General features: G+C 44.7%; 1 protein-coding gene across 2 annotated transcripts in view; it reads left to right on the top strand.

The window, feature by feature from the left end:
• SYN3 (synapsin III) overlaps window positions 1–21200 on the top strand; it is a 177267-nt gene that overhangs the window by 11026 nt on the left and 145041 nt on the right. The window contains exons 2-4 of one of the 2 annotated variants that reach the window (XM_010585369.1): window positions 2534–2591; window positions 14380–14471; window positions 19612–19614. In XM_010585369.1, the coding sequence (XP_010583671.1) occupies window positions 2534–2591; window positions 14380–14471; window positions 19612–19614 (153 nt within the window). The remainder of the gene's footprint in view (window positions 1–2533; window positions 2592–14379; window positions 14472–19611; window positions 19615–21200) is intronic. The other variant, XM_010585368.1, reaches the window with a different exon arrangement.

The following is a 21200-nucleotide window of genomic DNA, read 5'->3' as shown; positions in this document are numbered from 1 at the left end:
GCATCAGCAATGATTCCAGCTTGCTTGAAGTTTCAGGGGTTCAGGGGTGAGGCTAAAGCCATTTTTCATCTCAACATGATAGCTTCTACTGCCCAGGGGCTCCAAAACCCCAGGTGCAAATTGAAAACATCACTCCATCCATTTCAGAGATGTTTCAGTAAGAAGTGTTTCATTCTTACCCTGGGCTGTGTCAAAATGATGGGCTGACCAAAATATTTGGCTGCAAATTGCTTAGCACCTGTAGTCTTCAGAGCCACTCGGAGCAGGTTAACCCTCCTGGGGGACTGCCTTTGAAAGAAAGTGATATATTGTGCTGTTAAAAGAAAATTATCTGAGGCACAGGATAAGACCTGTGTGGAAAGAGGGCTAAGAAGGAGACGTCACACAGTGTCTAAGTTGAGGTCCCTTGCTCTGCTCCAATGAGTCCTGACGCTGGCTGTGCCCTCTGTGTGACCATCCATGAGCAGAGCCAGTACCGGAGAGATGGGAGAGAGGAATTTTTAAGCGTGTGAAGGCTAATTTCCTGGACTAGGCAGTGGAAGCCTCTTTGCTCCATCTGTACTGGGCTGAAGACTGTGGTTAATCACACTTCATTACGAGCTGAAGCAAAGCAGCACCAAGGAGTTTGCAACCAGCTGGTCGGCAAAGAGGAGAGGCCATAGAGGGAGGAAGTGTGTTTCATAAATGTGGGTAAGGAGTATACATTATGAGTGTGCTGGGAATAAAAACAAGCTTGTACCAGTAAATAGTGGGCCTCAAATTTCAGACCAGTTCCTGTGGGCCCACTTAAAGCTTATTCCAGTTTTTGAGAAGTCACTGGTTCCAGCAATATCCCCAATGTTTAGGAGTGAGGAATGTTGCCAAACCCTCTAGAGCCGTGCCTCCAGAAATATGATGGAATTATTAAGCGCATTTTGCGTTCCTGTTTATTGTTAGAGGCATGATGTCTCAGCTTGTCTGCTGAGTTGCTTTTTTTAATGCAACAGTCGAAAATTCTAAAAAGCCGGGGGAAAATGGCCAGAGCTCTTCTTTTTATACTGGACAGGGGTTGTTCAAGCCCCTTGGTCTTGGTCACACCTGGCTGCTACGCTGTCCCTCATTGACATCTATGCAGAAGTCTTATTAGCACCATGCTGATGGATGGGCTGTCTGGGAAGGGAAATGTGATACAGCCTTCAGATACCCTTGTTAGAATGAAGGAGAAAACTTTTGACTTTTTTTATGTCTTTTTCTAATAAGATGAAAACTTTTGATTTGGTTTTGAGCCAGATTGACAAAACAAAACAACTTTTTTATTTACATTTCACATTTCTGGGGGGAGGGGAGTATTCAGCTGAAAACTGGTGTGTTTCAGCCATGGGGAAAATTGCCTTCCTACTGTCTCTCCTTTTTTATTGGAACAAATAGACACATAGTAAAAATGTGAGCCAGCTTCTTTTTTTTTGCTAATACTATAAAATAGGTAGCAAAGACGGCTTCCCCTCATTTTCCTTTACTTCTTTATTCTGTCCTCTCTTTGCCAATTGGAAACAGAATGCAGAGAGTTACTTTGTCTCTGGAAACAGCTCTTGCAGGGCTTAACTGTGTTTTCAATGCTTTCCAAATAGAACTTTTTGGAACCTACATGGTCTTCCTGAAGTTTTAGGGGGGAGGTCTGAGAAAATAAATTCATATTTTCTTCTGTCAAGCTTGTTTGGCAAGGGGAAGAATTGGGGAGAAATATTCGCAGGGGAAATTATATTTGCAATTTCCCTGTTGACTTATCAATATAAGGGGCATTATACAGAAATATGAATAAAAAAGCTAAAACTGCCTGCCCTTTTCCTATGCTTTCTGCTCCAACACTACGGTCAGCCTTCCTCTCTCCTGAACAACCAATCCTTCTGGAAGTCCTTTGCTGTCTGCATAGTGTAGGCAACTAGGAGCAGTGGTGGTGGAAGGTGTATGTCCTTCTCATGACACTGTTCAACTCCAAAGCAAGCACAGTTTCTCGGTTCAAGGGAAAAGATCCTTCATTAGTGACGCTGTAGATGCAGATACTGTTTCTCTAAATCAATAGCAGAAAGACAAACAATTGAAAAGCAGCTCTGCAGCAAGAGAGCAAGAGAATAGGCTTCACAAGTACTTCAGCTGTGATGATAAAGATCCCTGCCCAACACCAAAAGAAGTTTCCAATGCCGTGCCATATGTTGCTCTCCTTCTTTTAAAGAATAAAGATTGAGTATTAAATGAGATATAGCAAGGAATCATTGATTAGAATTGTTGCTCTGGAAAACATTTAGGAGAGCATTTGGTTTTCAGTTTGAAAATAAAATGAAAAAGTCACAAGCCTTGAAGGAACTTTCCAATGTGGTTTTCATCTGGCTTGGCAGTTTTCTCCTGGAGAACAGAAAGCTGACAGAAGATAGGAATTAGGAAAACATGCTGTGACCCGGATAGAAATTCTTCAGCAAAAAGGGAAATGCATAAGCAGTATGTAACGAAAGCCAAAAATCTTCTTTAACCATGTTTGTGTCTCTCATTTCTTCTGCAGGGCCAAATATTTCCAGGGGAAGAAGGTGAATGGAGAATTTGATATCCGAGTGGAACAGGTCAGTGACAACTGAATTTGGCTCTAAGATATGTGTGTGGACAGTGCTGAGGACTTAATGACAGATAATTTGTGAATATTTCTTCTCTTGAAGAAAGGAACTAATGAGGAGTTTTAAGACATGTCCATTTTATAGAATTGTGGAAGCTATAAATGAAAATATCTTATTGGGCTATCCCTTTGTCCTCCCCACCTTTGCAGAATCAGTCACTATTTCACCTTAAAATTAAATTTTCTGTTCTGGTGATGGGAATATAATTTCTTCCATTTGAAGACTACCTCACAGCTCTGTATATCCCTGAAAAGGTGCAAAGCCATTATGCCACAGTACATGTTGGTCATGTCACATTCCACATCCAAGCTATACAAGTCTTCTGACTTAGCCTGATTTAAGCCTAAAACCTTTGGTTTAAGTATGCAAAATAACTATATGTGGCAAAATTTTTTTATCTGTTGAAAGCCCATAGGAACAGTGAGGAGGTTCATGGCCTGTTTTCTGATGTGCTCTGCAGGGCATTGGACAAATTCTCTGTTTCTCTGTTAGCCTTAGCACCAGCCATTCATTTCAGTTGAAAACTCTTCACGTTGGGGTCTGTCCCCTCCTCTCCGTGTTGGTGCAGTGTCTGCCAAAATGAAGTCCCAGTATTGACTGAGACTTTGAATGCGGTTGTCAAAGTAGAAATGATTATTAATAACCATCTGCAGGCGCCTAACTTGAAAGCAGGCATAAGAAGAGAGAGATGTAGAGAGGAGCTGGTGATCCTGAAGGAATCACGTGCTTGTTTTGTACTCATTAGGGCTATAAAACTGCTTAGATAAAGAAAGCTGGTGAATGTTGCTTGAATGACCTGATACTTCTTTATAAAGCTGTTGATTCTGCATTATGTGTGTGTATAGAATCATTAATGCAGTAGTTTTGAAGACTTTCTCAGGACCCATTGCCCTTGACAAGGTGTTCTTTCTCTTTTCAAAGGGTTGCTGTCCAGTTGCCTAGGACTATACCTGAGCACGCATGTTCTAACCAAAAGCTGTGTCTGGGACAGAAAATTTAGCAAGTCATTTTTTTGCAACTATGATGCTATGAACACTTCATTTTCCTCTTTTTATTGATATCACACTTGTCAGTATTGGGTATTAACAAGAACAATTCTCTCTTGCACTTCCTTATCGAAGTCTTTATTTTGCTGGCTGCTTCAGTAAATGTCCTAAAAGAGAATGGGGGGGGGGAATCACACTTCTCACATAGAAGCATGGAATCAAATAATAATTCATATTTGCCCTTCAAACCTCTGATCCAACCCGCTCGGCTGCTCAAAGCAGGGTCAGCTTCAAAGCTAGACCTGATACTCTTCAAAATTACCCGTTAAATCTTTCCTAAACCTCCAGCCTCTGCCTTTCCCCTCATAGTCCTTCTCCTCAAATGTTATCGCACTTGAGGTCCTTATAAAGGAACTCTCTTCAAATGGTCGGTGAGCGGGGAAAGGCAGAAGCGGACTCTTGATCCCTGATGGGTTAAACCCAGTAATGACCCTCCTCATCGTCACTAGGTAGCTTATCGCATTTCCCCAGAGACTCTTCCAGGGAGACTTTCCCAGTCTGTCCCTTGAAATCCTTCACCTAGGCTGAACGTCCATGTTTGAGACGAGGCACCAAATTGCTCCAAGCAAAGACCACAAGGCTGGTGTGACTCTGCCGGTGAGGACCATCGCCAGGCCCCTTGCAGCCTTCTTTAAATACCCAGCACAGTGACTGCAGCATTGCCCAAGGGAATGAAGCACGCAGGGAGCAGGAGAGTTGAGGAACAATGAACAAGGGTCCCGGCCGCTTCCCCTCGTCCCCTCGCTGCCCCTCCGATCAGGCAGACGAGCCTCCACGTAGCGAGTAGGGAACCGCTTTTGACTCCCCCAGACCTCGACAGCAGAAGGGATGCTCACGTTCCCCAGCTGGATCACCGTCTGTCAAGGGAAACACAGGAGCTGCGTTGTCACGGGCAGTCCTTGAACCTGACCTCAGGCCCCTCTGCATATCGTTGAGGCCACGAGAAGGGCACTTCTTTCTTTGAACTCCGGCTTTTTGTCCCCTTCTCTTTTTGCCCATCCATATTTGCTCAGTATTTCTTGATATTTAATTTTTATTCATTGCTTCTACCCTGATTATCTGGAGCCTTCCTCACTTCTTCATCCTCTTCCTCGAGCACAATCCAGGAACGTAAACTGTTGTGGAACAGGTCCCCTGAGGCTGAACACAGACCCTCTCAACCTGAAAAATAATGTTCTTCCAACATCTCCTTATGAAAAAAAAAAAAAAAAGTAGGGAATATCTGTGTTTACCAGCCTGGTCCACACCTTTCTCTTTGAGTTCCCAGCTCACCAGTCTCCACTACTATAACTGTCCTGTGAACAGCACACAGACTGTGCCATGGTTCACAAGCCCTAACCTGGCTGTTCAGTTCTGAATAAATTCTGCATCAGATCAAGGTTTGACTCTCGGGCACCTCTTGAGCCACTTGGTCTGCTCAGTAAGTTCATTTAGGTTTTCATTTTTCCATTTGATCCTGCTTCAGATAACCACACATTATTGACTCAGCCAGAAATACAGTTTGCCTTAGGAAATTTTTTTATATTTTATAGGAAAAAACACTTTTGATCTGAAAAGCTAAATAACAAAAAAGTTTGAATGGCAGAAAGCAGTGAAAGGAAATATCCAAATGTTAAATACTCTTGAAAAACCACATTGGGAAAAAGCAGCTGCCCTATTTTTTCTGACCGTCCTAATTTTTTTGCCATTCTTTCAGGATGCTCTGTAGTTGGTTTAAACTGAAGGAAGAGTTTGCCTTGTTGCTCTTTCTCTTTCATCTCCATCTCTAGTACATCTTAATTCTTTCTTAGCAAGCCATTTCTGCAATCTTGGGGGGAAGCAGAACAGGATAGTAGGTAATTTTTTTTTTTTTTTTTGAAGTCATGACATCACTTATTTGTAATGGAGCAGGAGTGCTGAAAGCAGCGCTGTCTCTCCCTCTCTCAGCAGCGGGAAGTCAGTTATCTAATCTGGTTATACACCCCTACCAGCTCTCCGAGCTGCCTCTCCCCCTTGGCTGCCGTCCGAGGAATGCAAGACGTATGTGATCATGCTGTCTCGCTCCGTCTAACCCCCACCCAGCACTGTGGAAGGCACTGGCTGATTTCAGCCGAATTGGAGAAACAGGCAGAAGTTTCAAGACACTAAGTTTCTACAAGAGGTGAATTCGGTTTGTATTAGGCACTGGATAATCCGCAGGGAAGAGACTGTTACATGCCACCCTGCTGCTCAGGGAGCTGCTTCTGTAAGTCTCAGCTTGTACGAAAATAGGTTTTCTGGAGTTTTGAAGAAGGTTTTCTGGTTCTTTAGCACCAAAACGAATGGCGTGACTTTGATACCGACCCCAGGACGTTGTTCTTCAGCTAAGTCCATTACCACTAGCATAAGACAAGTGACGCTGTGGGCACCGGCTGGTGCCAGTGAATAGGGGAGAGAGTTGTCAGGGCCCCAGCAGTGGGTACAGCCTCTCCAGGCTCCACTGCCTCCTGTCATTCATTAAAACAAACGTGAGGCCTGACTCTGTGTCCACCTTTGTTTCTTCTCCTCTAATCTTCAGCGTTACACCCAAAACATATTTATTAATGTGCTTTAGAGGCTGTGGGATTTATTATTGCCCACCCTGGATCGAAACCCAGGCATGCAGCCCCATTGGGGGCTGCAGGGGGAGAGGTGTGGGGCTGAGTGAGGGCTGGGGCGGTGGGAAGCAAGGGCAAGTGCTCTCCTGAATCATGGCCCCTTTTTCTTTGGAGGCAGTTTGGGTTACATTTTTATTATTTGGGTATTTTTTCCGCTACAGGTCCTTCTGTAGCAATGATAGTCATTCATAAGACTGAATGAAACACTGACCAAAAAGTGAAAATCTATTTGACCTGTTCTCATTAAACCCTGATGATTTAAGTTTTAGTCAGTGTGGGTAAACCCCTAAGCTTTAAGAAGCAGCCGAGTCTAAAAATATTGTTGCTATTTTATGCTAAAAGTAAGGTTCTTAGATTTTGATCCATGTTATTGCTTTTACTTGCCTTGTGATTTCTAGCTTTGAGAACTGCAGTGTATGTATCTCCAGTTCTTTTATCTAGAAATACAAATACTAGATAAATTCTTTTAGAATGAAAAGTATAAGTTTGATTAAATGGCTCTAAGGCTAAGTTGAACTTAAAGAAGAATCTTAAAGTGCCACAGGACTTCACCACATTGCTTTTAGTCTCTCCCGAAAATAATTTTGCTTTTATCTTCACAGTCCTTCACTGGCCAGGGGACAGGAGGCCTTAGGAAACACAGTATATTCAGGAAAAGGAGGAATTACACCGTAGACCTTATGCTCTGTCAAACATTTCCCATCACTAGAGGCAACTGGTAGTAATTCACCACCTCCTTCCCGACCCTCTCTGCCCTGTCCCAGAGAAAACTAAGCCTTGCACGCTCTAAGGATTTCATATGACTCCAGGGTTTCCCATATGGATGATAAGACACCCCGGGTGGGGGTCCCCTTGGGCGTTAGGCATGCCACATGCACAAGGGGGATGTCGCGTGGCCGTGCATCCCCAGGACACCTGGGTACAAGCAGAAGAGGGCAAGAGAGCCGGGGCTGAGACCCAGATAGCCATAGACCCATCGGACAGACCATGATACTGTGGCCGGTAGCCAGATAAGTGGGACACTTGCCACCTCTCTGGGAGAGAGATGGCCCCAAAGCAGGAGATGTGCAGGGCAGGGTCACTGGGATGACCGTGGAGACCTGACTTATGAGAGGAGGCTGAAAGAGCTGAGTTTGTTTCTGCTGCCAAAACAGAGGCTAAAGGAGACACGGCTGCTTTTAATAAATGCACTGGTTTAAGAAAGGGTTTCGTGACGTGGTGCCTGCAGTAGCGAGGGGTTAGACCCTGTCACTCTGGTGGGCTTTTCCAGTCCTGTGCCCTGCATTGACCAGTGAGAGCCCAGGAGGGAGAGAAGAGAGCACAGACCTAGCAGGCAAGAGCAAGCAGCACTTCTCAGAGAGGGTCTGCCACCTTCGGGGTACCTTTCCGTCAGATATTTCCCAAAGGCATTTCAGTATATTCAGAGACATCTTTCCTGGCATTGGCTAGTTGATGGTGGAGGGGGGTGAAAAGGGTAAAAAGGCCAAAAGGTTCATCTAAATTTTTATTCCTGTTGTTTGTCCACCCGTCTCCTTCCCACCATTTCCTGCTGTGATGAGGTGGGTCCGTCTGTCCGTCTGACACGCATTCTTCTTGCACAGCTCATTCACTTGTTCCCACTGCCTGGTTTATTTTCAGGGAATGATTATTCAGTGAACTCCTATGTACACGCTTCTGGAAAAGTCTTGTGGTATAGATTATGACTCCATTGGCAGCATTGTCAGGAAAAAAGTTGTACTTGGCGCTCACAGAAGATAATTGTAATACAAATCATGAATTGCAGCTCCATTGTACTTCCCGTCCTAAAGAGGTGTTTTCATGTGTGGCATAGAGTGATCCTTTCAAAAGGTAGAGTCTGATAGGCCCGTGTGTGATGAGAGGAAAATCAGCCTCTCATCAAATAACTGTATAATTTTTATTCATTGTATGTTTAGGGGGTTTTTTTCCCAACTGAAAGCCAGAAAGCAGTTCAAGAACAGCAAAAGCAGTTCTCATAGCTTTGCCACATACAAGCATTCGGAAACCATGAATAAAGGGACCTGGAAAAATAGCAAGAATGACTCAAAAATCATGAATTTCTTAAATAAATAGTATCTTCTTTTTTTTTATTTCCATTGGCTTTTGGAGGCTTACAGAGTTCGTGATTTTGAGCTATTTCCTGGGATCAAAAGGTCTAGAAATGTGCTTTCGCTAGATCTCCAATTTTGGGGCAGTCACGCAACTTCTGAAAAGAAAATTCAAGAGACAATTCCAAATGCCATCAGAGCTGATGCACCGAAAGGCGCTCACACAGGTCAAGGCATGTGGACCTTCAGCATCAGCACTGTCTGTAGCCTAGGACCATGCATCCTAGCTTCAGGACTTGCAAAGAACACTTGTGGAAGCTCCCCGTGGAGCTGCACACCAGGATTCCGTCCCCCCGAGGGAGGGAATTCCCTCTCCATCCTTTTCTCCCAGAGAGCAATCCCAGTACTGGGGGCAGGTAGGAAGCAGGATGCCTCTCCGAAGGAAAATGTCCCAGGAAAGAGGCATGGGGAATCACGGTGTGTAATCTCTGATTCTGCATGCATGTGCACACCAAGCACGCACAGCCCCAGCCCTCCCCTTCTTCACATCCATACGGTCTGTTCACCCTTCTGCTTGTGCAGGATTTAGGGATTGCTTACTTCCCCCCCAAAACGCTTGTAGTGAAATATGCTGGTAGAGGAATGCAGTGTGGTGTCTGCCAAAGTCTTTCTTTCCTTGTACATATTGGAAGACCTACCAAAAGCTAAAGCATAAAATCCACGGAGGAATGTATGCGATTTGATTAGACAGCAGTAATTCCTCATCCCGAGTGCCTAAGCCATGACACGGACCAGCCTGTTATTCTGACTGCATTTTGTGTCACAGGGCAGGGGGAGAAAAACAGACGTGTACTGATAATTGGTGAGGAGTTTCAGGAGCAAGAGTGGGAGAGTGGAGAGCCTTGGCCAGAGCACATTCGGTGGGTAAGGGAGAGCCAAAAGAGACGTGGATCCCGATGGGGGTACTCTGCGTTGCCTTACGGGAAGCTGCGTACTGTACTGCGGCGGTAGCTCAGTGCTGTGATTTATGTGACGGAATAACCCCCCAAAAAACCAGCATATGTGTTACAGCGTATGGCGTGTCACACTGAGGAAGTGTAAATGTTCCCTGGCAGGGCTAAAACCCCCTCTGCTATTTTTGTGTGTGTGTGGTTTATATGCAAATGGGGGTATATATGCAAATATTCACACAGAAGTCTAATATAACTTTGTGTCTCCCTTTTAAGCAATAACCAGCCTGAGTAGCTTTTAGTCAGATTATGTACAGATGAGGGCTTAGGAAGTTCAGTAGCTCAAAAAACCCCAATGTGCTTGTTGCTGTATGGACACACTAAGCCTGCTTGCTTTAAAAAAAAAAAAAAATATCAGCCACCATGCCCCCAAAACACAAATCCAGAAACCTGTCTTGCACCCCTATTCCTGCATTCCTCTGCCACAATGAAGATGAACTGACCCTCAGTATTTGCTCAAGGAGCAAACTCGGATGCTTTCCTGGGGTTCCCCATTGACATGCAAGGAGAAGTTTAATAAGGACATCTGCCAGATACCAAACTTATCTCAGGACAGTTGAGGCTGGAAGGCACATGTGGATATCTCACAGTCCAATCTCCTCACTTAGAGCAGGCTGCCCAAGACCTGGCCAATAAAGGTTTTAGTGTCTCCAGGGATGGAGACTCCACAACCTCTCTGGGCAACCTGTTCCAGTGTTTGACTATCATTGCAATAAAAAGGGAGTTTTCTTGTGTTTATATGGAATTTTGTGTATTTCATTTTGTGCCCATTGCCCCTTGTCCTTTTGCTGGGCACCACTGAGAAGAGTATGGGTCCATCTTCTTTACTACCTCCCATCAGGTTTTTATAGACATTGACAAATCTCCCCCTTATGCATCAATCATCAATGGCAGATGCACAAGACGGGGAACTGAAGACAAGTCAGTAGCCTAGACAAAGCAAGGCAAGGATTACAGTGGTTCTCAGCCAGAATATGAGTCATGTTGCTGTACATGTGACAAATCCATGCCAGAACATATGGACAGCAGTATTATATGTAAGGCGAGTGGACTTCCTTACATCTTACTCAGCAATGGTCATGTCTCTGCTGAAGGATCATGGTGAGTTTGGGCCATTACAACCCAAAGACGTTGAGGACCAGTCAGAGATGATCCCAGTGACAGCAGCAACACTGATCACTGTGCTGAAAAACATCACCTACAAGGAAATCTTACAATAATGGGGTTGGTTTTGTCTAGGGGAAAAAAAGGAAGAAGGAAGGGTAAATCTTCAAACAGTAGGTCCTCAGGTTCTGCAGGAGGAAGTAATGGACAAAAAAATTACAGTCTTAAGAAGGAAGGGGAGAGATTTAGGCTGGAAAATAGGAAAACTTTCCAAGGTTGTTAAGGCGCAGATTGCCTGAGGAGGTTCCTCATCTGTGGAAGATACAAGAAGGTTATGTAGTATCTGCACACAACGGCAGAGGTAGACCTGATCCTGCCTTAGGAAAGAGAGACAGACTATGTGATGTCTTGAAGTCCTTCCAACGCAACTTTCTGTTATTCTGTGAAAAATGCTTAAAATCCACCTTGAACATGTGCCTCCCATAAATCGTTAATAGGTATGGCTACCAAGCCAGGCATTTCTATTATTGCATGATTTAAAATGACAACTTCCTCCTTGTTTTATTATCAGCAAACAGAAACTCTAAAATAGCTCACCAAAAAGATCCTCCGGCACCTAGAGAACACTGATGGGAGAAACTGAGAGTAGCTTAAGGTTTAGTCCAAATGATACGGAAAGATTTCTGAATCTGAATACCTGAAATAGGCATTTTTAACAGAACGATCCTCAAAATATCTGTGGCATCCTCCCAGGTCTGGGCCTCACAGATGCACAAAATATTTCTACTCCCAGTCTGCATTACGTTATTCTTCAAGACAGATTGTGTCACGTTTGTCACACATGGTTCACTTTTGCCCTGAATGTTTTTGCAGCCACTGGCACCATTGCAAAGCAAGTATAAACCACCAGGCTAATGTAATGCCGCCTTCTATTCGACGAGTCCTAATGCAAATGACTCTGCAAGGCCATGGGGAGCTGGGCTCTCCTGTTTTGTGCATAGTTACCTGTCACTCTATCTGCTTGGGCTGCTTTCAAAGACCTCTTTGTCTGCAAGGTAAACTCAGGCTGGAGATGATCTCAGACTTGAAAGCCCAGCCAAGGGAAGTCATCAGGCTACAAAACCCGCAAAGTTAAAAATACAGGGAGCACTGGAAAATCAACAGGAAACAATTTCTGCTGACTGAAGTTTTCAGCCTTCTTCCAAGCGCCGGCCAGCAGCGGCCTGTCGGATGGGACAAAGCAGCTACATGAAAGCAGCAACGGTCCTTAACTTACTCCGTTAAAGCAGGAGCGAATGCCAGGAAAAGATTAGGGTTGTCCCTCAGCTGGGATTGTGTATCTGGATGTTTTGGGGGCGAGGTAGCCGAGTCCCCCAGGCCCCCTCTCCACTCCTCCCTCCTTGCCAGGGTGCCCCGGACAATGGCTGCCAAAGGGGATTTCTCCTTTTCTTCTGGCTCTTGACATTAGCAGGCCTGAAATTGGTCCTGGCAGTTCGGTATGAAATACTTACCAGCTCAGGGGATTCCCAGGCCCGTTTGGATGTCAGGTGCCTGAGCACAGCTTTGTTTGGTCTGACGGCCTCGGGGCAACGCCTGTCAGACCGACTTACTTGGATTGTAAGTGCCAGCCGTCAAATGAAGACTGCCCATTTTCACCCCCAGCAAAGCAAAGTATTAAGTTCTTTAATACAAAACCGTTATGGAAAAAAATTATGGAAGAAAAGCATAAAAAACATGAAAACACAGGCCTAAAATTTCCCTCTCTTACTCTGGTGTTCACATCAGATGACGCATCCCTCAGCTGCAGAAGCTGAAGGTCCAGCTCAGTAAGTCTCTGCTTTCAGAGTGGGACATCTCCGAGGCGTATGCAGAGACAGAGATGGGAAAACCATCCTTTCATCTCTCCAGTCCATAGAGCCTCTCGAGCCCACATGCAAGCGAGCAAGCTTGCCTTGACCCACTGGGGAGCTCACTGATGGTACCCAGAGCATCTGCTCCTGCTCAATTTGTTCAAGGACTCCCCCCTCCCTACATCTATTGAGATTTTTTAAACATATAAAATGCAGGTGCCTTTTAGAGGTACCTATTTTCTTCTCTCTGATCCAATATGATCACTGGAGAAGCGTGGCTGTGGCCAAGGCAACACTGGAATCTCATAAGAAAAGCCCAGCCAGTCACCTGAACCACTGCCTTTCCCCTTCTGTGTGTGTGTATGTGTTTGAAGTAGAATTTATTTCTTGGCAACAGGAATTTTTCCCCTCCTTTCATTGTAATTGGGAGTTAAAACGATGTAAGACCATGTAAGGGTGTTGCTGTGAAAAGTTTACACAGGGCCACAGACATAAAATCTCATTACATCATCGGGTCACCAGTCCACAGTCATTGCTTTAAAATTATGTGGATTTTAAAAAAAGAAAGTTGGAAGTGATTTTTTCATTTGTCGTCTGGCTTCTGAGCCTTTACAGGTGCACTCGTTCTCCATTGGCAAGTTTTTTCCATGTGTTCAGGAGGACAAAACATGCTTTTTTTTTTCAGTTTGTTTTCTTCTGTATAAAAGTTGTTCCTGGCACTATCTTTTCATTCCAGCTGGTAGAAGTACCAGAAAACATTAAGTAGTACAAGGATCTCAATAAAATTACAAGTATTAGGAACACCATCTAAGTGCTCTTGTATTAGGTAGCCACTGGTTAGAAGATGATTTTACTGCTGCCCAGTCTCCATCACACTAAGTCTGAAAGAAATGCCTTAACAGGAAGGGGAAAAAAAAGCTGTTCAAAGGGAGAAGACTAAATCTTCTCTCAAAAAATGAAACCTCGTTATATTTATATTTATATTTATATGTTTATATTTTATATTTATTTATATACCCAGGCACTAATTTAATACATGATTGTGAATCTGTACAGGTATGTTTGCATCATGCTGGAAAGGAACAACTTGCACAGCACAATAATAGGCTGTTCTATTTTAAGGACTGCTCATTTACTCATAAAGAACAGAGTTAGGATTTGGAGCCCAAGACGAGCACTGGTCAGCTAATTCTGCTGTCCTCTTCCTACTGAGAGCGGCCTGAGACCATCAAATCTCACTGGCACTCCTGTCTGAGAGGCGGCCGAGCCAGCGGCCACGCTGGAGGATTATCACACCTCTCGCCCCGTTAATCGCTCTGATTTGCATCTTAACCTTCACTGACACCCACTGCAGTCATAATCGCCCCCGTGCACATTCCCTTTCGCTCCCCATAGCTTAAATATTCCTTGCCAACCTTTCTGGCCTCGTAAGTCTCACCTCTTTTAAAATATAAAGTGTTTTAATAATTGAGCAGTACTGTTAATAGCCTAGCCAGCTTTGCTAACCCTTTAATAGTTAAAATCTTAATAAGTAAACCGCATCAAGTGGGTTTTTCTGCTTATCACCTTCCTGCAGCATAATGAAGCTTTTTAGCTATTTAGGGAGGTTTAAATCTTTTGTATTAGGTTTAAAGCTGGCCAGTGGCACGACAGCCAACTCAGACATAATTCTAAATGGATGTTTCCAAGTGGAAACTTGGAATTTGAATTCAGATGACCTTACCTCTTTTTATTATTATTATTCTTTCCTGTATGCATTTTTCAGCTTGCTCATTCTTAATTCCTTCAGTACTTATTACTGCAATAAGCCTAATCCTGTATACTTGTACGCCCCAAGTGTGGGAGCCGTAAATACTTCTGCAGTCTCTCCAGGGCAAATCAGCTGTAACTAGATCTCCCGTTGCCCCACAAAAAAAAAAAAAAAAAAAAAGAAAAAGAAAAAAACCAGAAAGGCACATTCCAGCTGAAGACAATTCTGCGTCTGTGTCCGTGTGTTTGTGTCTCGGCTGCCCTCGAGTAACACTCTGTCCTTTTGCTCCACTCCAGGCTGAGTTCTCCGAGCTGAACCTGGCTGCTTACGTCACGGGCGGCTGCATGGTGGACATGCAGGTCCTGAGGAACGGCACCAAGGTGGTAAGGTGAGGAGCACCGCGTTGGCTTGAAAACCGGGCTTTCTGGAGCAACGTTGGGGCAAGCAGGATGACCTCGGGGTCTGACCGATATCTGAACTAGGGCAGTGCAGTGCTGATGACTTCAAGGTTTCCTGGAAGCGGTGGAAAGACTGACCTGACTCTGGTGGTTTTGTGTCAGGTCTCAGTTGCACATTACACCGTACAGTCATTGTTTCCAGTCTAGACCCTCCGTGCAACCGCAAATGCCTCCTTTTCAGGTTCTTCTTAGCCTCAGGCCTCCCAGTAAAAGGGACAATGGATCTTCCTTTCCCTTGATTTTTCTCTCCTTGTGTCAACTAACTTCATTATAGACAGTGGCTTGCGTTCATTAGTCTACCTGCGTTAGGTCCTGATCCCTGTGGACTACCCTTGCAATAGCCACAAAGCCTTTCCGTGATCCTGATCCTCGCAGCCTGGTTTCCTCCTGAAATATCACCTTTTTTGCCAGAGATTCCCAATGCTCCGGCCTTGCCCTGTGCTACATCTCGGAGGTAATACCGAATCTCTGTTCAATGGGGATTTCTGTCCCCACTAGCATTACTTCATAATTGCAGTCATTGCAGGCAGACTCTTTTCCTGAGCAATGCTTCCCCAGTTGTGCACCCAATTCACTTTCCAGAAGCGTTGCTCCCCTTCTTTCTGACACCAGAGTGCCTGCAATTTGGAGTTCATGTTAGATGCATTCTTACTGGTGCTATGTAAAGAGCAGTGTAAGTTGTCACATCTGTGTACGACGGTAAAATGCCTCTGTTTACATAGCCCTGATATTACCTTTCACCCTTTTATTCCCAAGCCTACATCTTTATGAGTTTCTGTCATTACAACTTCTAACTCTACATTTCATCTTTGATACAATAGCTTTTCTTTGTTCATGTTGAAATCTCATTGCTATTCCCAATCCATTTTTTTAGCCTCCCTACTTCTTTTTGTACAATTCTTTTGCAATTTTTGGTGTATACAGTGTCTCCAAGTTTAATACTGTTCACACATTTAATCAATGCTTTTGTCTGTTTGCTTCTAGTTTAGAAATAGACACACATAATATAGCATGCAGGGATATTTTTGAAAGGGATTATTAGAACAGCTGAAAAATGGTGATTCTGAGCATGCTGGCCTCAGTTTTATTTCTCAAGATGTAATTTCCAGTCCAAACAGTGCAAAGCAACACTTGTCACTGTCAATTAGCTATGACTGTGGTCCATCAATTCATTTCAGGTCTTGACAGCTCTTAGTACGTCCCCAAGTCTCCATTCATTCTTTGGTACAATTTCACGAGCCTCTGCTAAAAACTTTGAAGGTTGAGTCTGTTACATCCATTTGCTTTCTCCCGTCCCACAAACGTCTGTTTCTCAGTGAAACAAAACTTATGTCCCGTGAACCAGCCGCTGGAGCATCCATCAGACAGTGCACCGTGCTAATGCGCTCTTGTGTTCGCTTGCTCATGATGCTGGAAGGTTTCCCAAGAACCATTTCCTAGGTTGATCACATCTTCATTTTCCTTCCCGTGCCTTTCCTCCCAAAGCCGTTCATACATCTGGCAGAAAGATCTTGAGCTATTAAACTGCAACTGAAGACAAAATTTATTTCACAAGAGCGTCTGGGGCACAGTGTTCATGTTTCTGCTTGCAGTAAATACACAGGTATCACAGCTAGCCTTTTTGCGTGGATATTTATATATGAAAATGCATGTTTTTATGAATTTTTTATGTTCAGGTTTTTTGGTTTTGTCTATGCGTGTTTAAGGACACATGCATTTGTGTGCTGGGAAGTGGATTTGGCAAATAGATACCTGTGTGGATACCCAATTTATGCGGCGTGTGTTGTCCGCGGTTTGTCATAGTCCTTCTAAGCACGAGCCATTTGATGACAGCCTGTGCCAATATGCCCCTGTCCTGCCCAGTTCAGCCAGTTCAAGAGCCCAGGCCCGTCAATTTCCACAGCCACTCCTATCAATACTTCCGAATTTAGAGAAATAAAAACTCTTCTTCACTTTAGAAGGTGAATTACTGAGGGTGCTGTTCCTGAGCTGTGTGGTGGCCCCCCAGCCCACCCACATGGGTGCAGCTTCCTTCCCACTCCCTCCAGGTCCCCCCATCCCACCCGCAGCCGTGTCCTGCCCGGCCACAGAACCCCTCGGGGCGCCCGGCCACGGGGACACCTTCGACTCGCATGTGTGCACCGACCCTGCTGCTGAGGGTATCTTTTTTCTATCACTTATTAAGCAAAATATTCAGTCACAAGTCAGAACATTTCTAGATTCTGAGATATAATACTCATCATGGTTTTTGAATACCCAAAGTCCTTGGAGATCCCACTGACAAGTTATAGGAAGGAAATACGACAGCATCTTGCTGGCAGGCACATTTGGGATTCCCCCTCTGCAGGAGCCCTGCCTTCTTCACACTCCTCTTCAAAGTGAAGGCAACAGAGTGTGGCAGTTTAGTCAAAAGACTGTGAAACTACTACAGACCAGTAGATTTTAAATCAATTAAATAATAAATGTTTATAACAACAACAACAGTAGTAGTAGTAGTAGTAGTAATAATAATAATAATAATAAAGCAACCACTGGGGTATCCTCTCCAGTTTGAAATTACATTCACTGATAAACTATCTAACAATCTATTAGCCTATTAAATTCTTTTGTCATTTTGCAGCAAGTCTCCTTTCTTGAAACTGGGGACATCCTACTGCACGTTTAAATCAACACTCTTTCTTTGCTGATCCCTTGATCCTGTCTGACACCTTGGAGTTAAGGCATTCTTTTAGACCCTGTGCCAACTGATTTGAACTGCACCAGGAAAGAATTGTGGTTCTTTTACCTGGAAGATAAATCCCCTAAAAAGAAAGTATAACAGTCCTTGAAGCCCTACACTTACCACTTGCCTCAGGCAAATTTAAAAAAAAAAAAATGGAGCTTTAGAAGCATTATTGTCAGTTAAAGACAGCAAGGAACTGGAAGTATACAGTCCTCCATGACTACTAGCCTGTGTATCTTGAAACAAGTAGCAACAAGTAAGTTAGCAAAGAACATAACTGAAGCCAGGCATTACTTTGCTTGCCTGATTTTTAAAAAGAGTATGGCTCACAGAATTTAGTTCTACAGTAACAAAATTCTGGGTCTCCACCTCGTCATTTTTAGCTACTAAGTTCTGCACATCTGTAGGATGGGGTGAGGGATTTGATAGTCTCAGTGAAATGTGCTGCGTGAGAGAGAGACTGTCATCTAACAAATCTAACAAACTGCATGTGTTTTTTCTGTGCCAGTTCCACCATGGTATTGCGATGGCTCCATCAGCCTGGTCAGCGCATTTTCTTCAGAGTTAGAAGAAAAAGAGCTGGCCATGGAGTATCTCGTGCAGTCTCTGGCAAGCGCTTTCCTATGTCAGTGCCCTGTAACACATGCCCTGACCGAGGACCATGCAGGAGGACGAGCTGGGCACCGGGAGCAGCACCGGGCTCAGCCAGGGCTGGCGGGAGGAATCTCCCACACTTTGGTCCTTGTCACCCCAGCACTTCTTTGGGTCAAACTGGCACCAGAGCTTCCCCAGTGAAAAGTTAAATATGGGGAGCAGGAGGTGGCACTTATTCATCCCAAAGGATCCCTCTCCAACTTAGCCATAGCAACCCCTTCAACAGAGAAACGGAATAATTTCTGGGTGCGATGGCTGGCCTACTAAGCAGTGTGAAAAAACAAGCGTGGGCTGATGCCCGCTTTTAAAACACTTGGGTGGATTCTTCATCCTCCTTCCAGTGCTCATACAACGTCTTTTTGCACAGGTCTACACACACACACAGAGACTGAGTGCGCTGTCTGGACCTTAGAAAGCTCTACTGGGATTAGATGTAAGGAATGGGATTTTCATTTTCACTCGTCTTCATTTCTCTGAAGGGCCCTTCATACCAATGTTTCCACAGTGCAAAGAGGCCGTCAGCGCTGGCACTGCACCCACTCTGAGGTGCATTTATGCTTTCAGGATATTATAAAAGTGTCTTAGAGTAAATGAGAATTGGGGCTGTCTCTGCTTCTGACAACACTTAGACTCCCAAACTATGATCTCAGCCTCTGCATTAGATTAAATGCAGTCCTGTGTTTGCCTTTTGGGCTTTACAAGCCTTCAGCTATTAATTCCAGTAGATGTGGGAATAAGACAGGGATATGTTGAAAATCTGGACAGCTTTCTTACATGGGGAATACTAATGTCTTTGGGAGCATTTCAGACTTTTAAGGATATAAATTAATCATGCACCAGACTGCTCTCATCTCCTGTCTCCCTGTGGAGCTGGCTCTTTTGCCATTGGGGCTGATCATCCAGGGGAGAATGCGCATTTTTTTTGTGTCTGCATGGGACCTACCACAGTGGTGGCCATACCACTTACAGTGTGGTATGCAGACCTGCTGTAACACCACAGTTCAGACACCGGTTGATGGACCAGGAGATGCCCAGGAGCTGAAATGGGGAAGACCCGGCGCGGAGCGATGGCCCTGGCAAGCGGGGAGGGGTGACAAACTTGACACCAAAGCAAAGAGGAGCTGAGCGCCGTGGACAAAGCCTTGCTGTGGGGAAGGATCTCTGCCGTGGAGCGGTGTTTAGTCCTACAGGTCTTGCCTGAATTTGGCCGGTGTGTGTAAGAAGGTGCGTGTGTCACCCTGGTTGCCCTGGACGAGATGCCCTTGTCACTCGCAGCTGTGGTGGGGTCAGTGAATGCTCTGATTCCTCCATACAAGCCCATTCATTCCTTTAATTAACACTGACTTTCCTGTTGGTTCCAGCTGACTCAGTGCTTCTACTATGCTCTGATAACAGGACCTGTTGAATCACCATCCCAAATAGATCAGGACCTGAAAGTGCTTTTTTCCCAAAGCGTATTTTTGCACTGCAAGCTGCAGTACAATCACAGCACGAGGAAGCAAATCCTTTTACATGAGAGGAGCAGGGAAGAAACTGGCCAGCCCAGCAGCAGTGTTTTCCCACCAGTCAGAGCTTACAGACCCCAGCAGATGTGTACTCTGGCTAAAAAAACATCTGCCTGCTCCAGGGTGCAAGACTCTTTTAAAGTCCAGTGAGGACACTGTCCTCTGCCCACTGCACCTTTCCCATCCCAGTAGGTCCATCCACCCCACAGGGCCGTTGACAAGCTGCTCCCTGAAAGAGGCACGTGGGTTTTGTAACCTACAAAGGCCGTGCTTTCTCACCACACAGGAGCTGCACATTGCCAGGAGATGGATATTTTCTTGTCTCTCGAGGACTATTCGTTCACAAGAGTTGGTGGTTTCTTGCAGTTCTTCTACAGGGAGAATATCCATGGAGGTCATGGGAGTAGCTACTGTCCCTGGACACTGATGGAGGACATACTGGTAGGCAGTAGGTCACCTTCCAGCTTCTCGTCTTCCAGAAAGCTTGTGTCGAAGAGGAACCCTAGGCTCTGTCTAGTCCCTGTCTTTTTTAATTTAACTGTTGATCTAATTGGGGTCTTTTTTAGATTGTCTGTTTCTTTTTTTTTTTGTTGCTTCCAATCCAAAATTCTGAAAATTTCTGCAAAGATGCAGATGGGAGAAAAAATGGGAGAAACTGATAGGCAGAGTTTAGGTTTCTAGAAGCCAGATGGAAAAAGATGTTGAGCGCATGGTTCTCCCAAGATTCACAGAATGTGCTGCACAGTATAGTACAATATGTGCTATATATTTAACACTGAGCAACATTTGGGCAATATTTTTGTATTGATGGCATGGCAATCTGTAAATGTAATGGAGAAGTGAGTGTGACAGCGTGTAAGCTTTTGAAAATGCACCTCAGGCAAAACACCAACGTGCCAAATGACCACTTCCCTTACCAAAATTCCCTGCAGAGACAATGGGCTGGGACATCGTGTCAAACAGGGTAGACCCTGGCAAGCTGCAGGTACACATGAAGCAATTTAACACCTCCAGTAAACATTTATAAACTGAGAAATTATTCCCACATGGGGGATGATTTACCATCATCTTTCACTAATACCTCCCCCCCTCTTCACCTGCCTGTCCCTGTCCTCTTTTTTTCTTTGAGCAGCAGCTAAAAAAAAGAGTAGAGAAGTTGGGGTGTGCTTATTTATGTATTTATTCTCAGTTCCTTCCACCTCAGCTCCTGCTGCTAAACAGCTGCTTGGAGGCCTGCTTCTCCCTTTGGGGTTTACTGATCTCCCAGATGAATAATGTCCCCCTTCACCTCCCCAGCAGCTGGCACCCAGCCGACATGCAGGCAGGATCCTGACAGTTCTTGGGAAAACATTTGGCATGCAGGCAGCTGCCAGAAAGCAAAAGTCACTCTGAGCAGACCAGGGTGGGGAGCATCTCAGAGACTAAACTACTCCCTGGCCCTTTTCGCATTTACAGTAATTCTTTCCAATAAGAAATGTGCTGCCAGGGCCTAAAGCACTCATTAATTAGTTAATCCTGGACTGAATGCAAGAATTATTAAAGGCTGTTGTAGATTGTTTCAGTCTTGATTGGCACTTTTTTTTTTTCCAGTCCTGCCTTAATATTTCTCCTTTCTACATGGGTTTTTACTAAGGCTTCTTCCCGGGAATGGCAAACAGAGAAGTGAAGGGCCAAGTCCTGCTGCACCTGCACTATACTGGTCAAGGTGGATCTTCATTAACGACCTGAGTCATTGGGACAGATTGCAGCCTCAACAAGCTCGTGGGTGGTGACAAGTT

This window comes from Haliaeetus leucocephalus, unplaced genomic scaffold, assembly GCF_000737465.1.
Source record: "Haliaeetus leucocephalus isolate CR32 unplaced genomic scaffold, Haliaeetus_leucocephalus-4.0 Scaffold101, whole genome shotgun sequence".
Classification (NCBI taxonomy): Eukaryota; Metazoa; Chordata; class Aves; order Accipitriformes; family Accipitridae; genus Haliaeetus; species Haliaeetus leucocephalus.
This window is presented reverse-complemented; position numbering and strand designations above follow the sequence as displayed.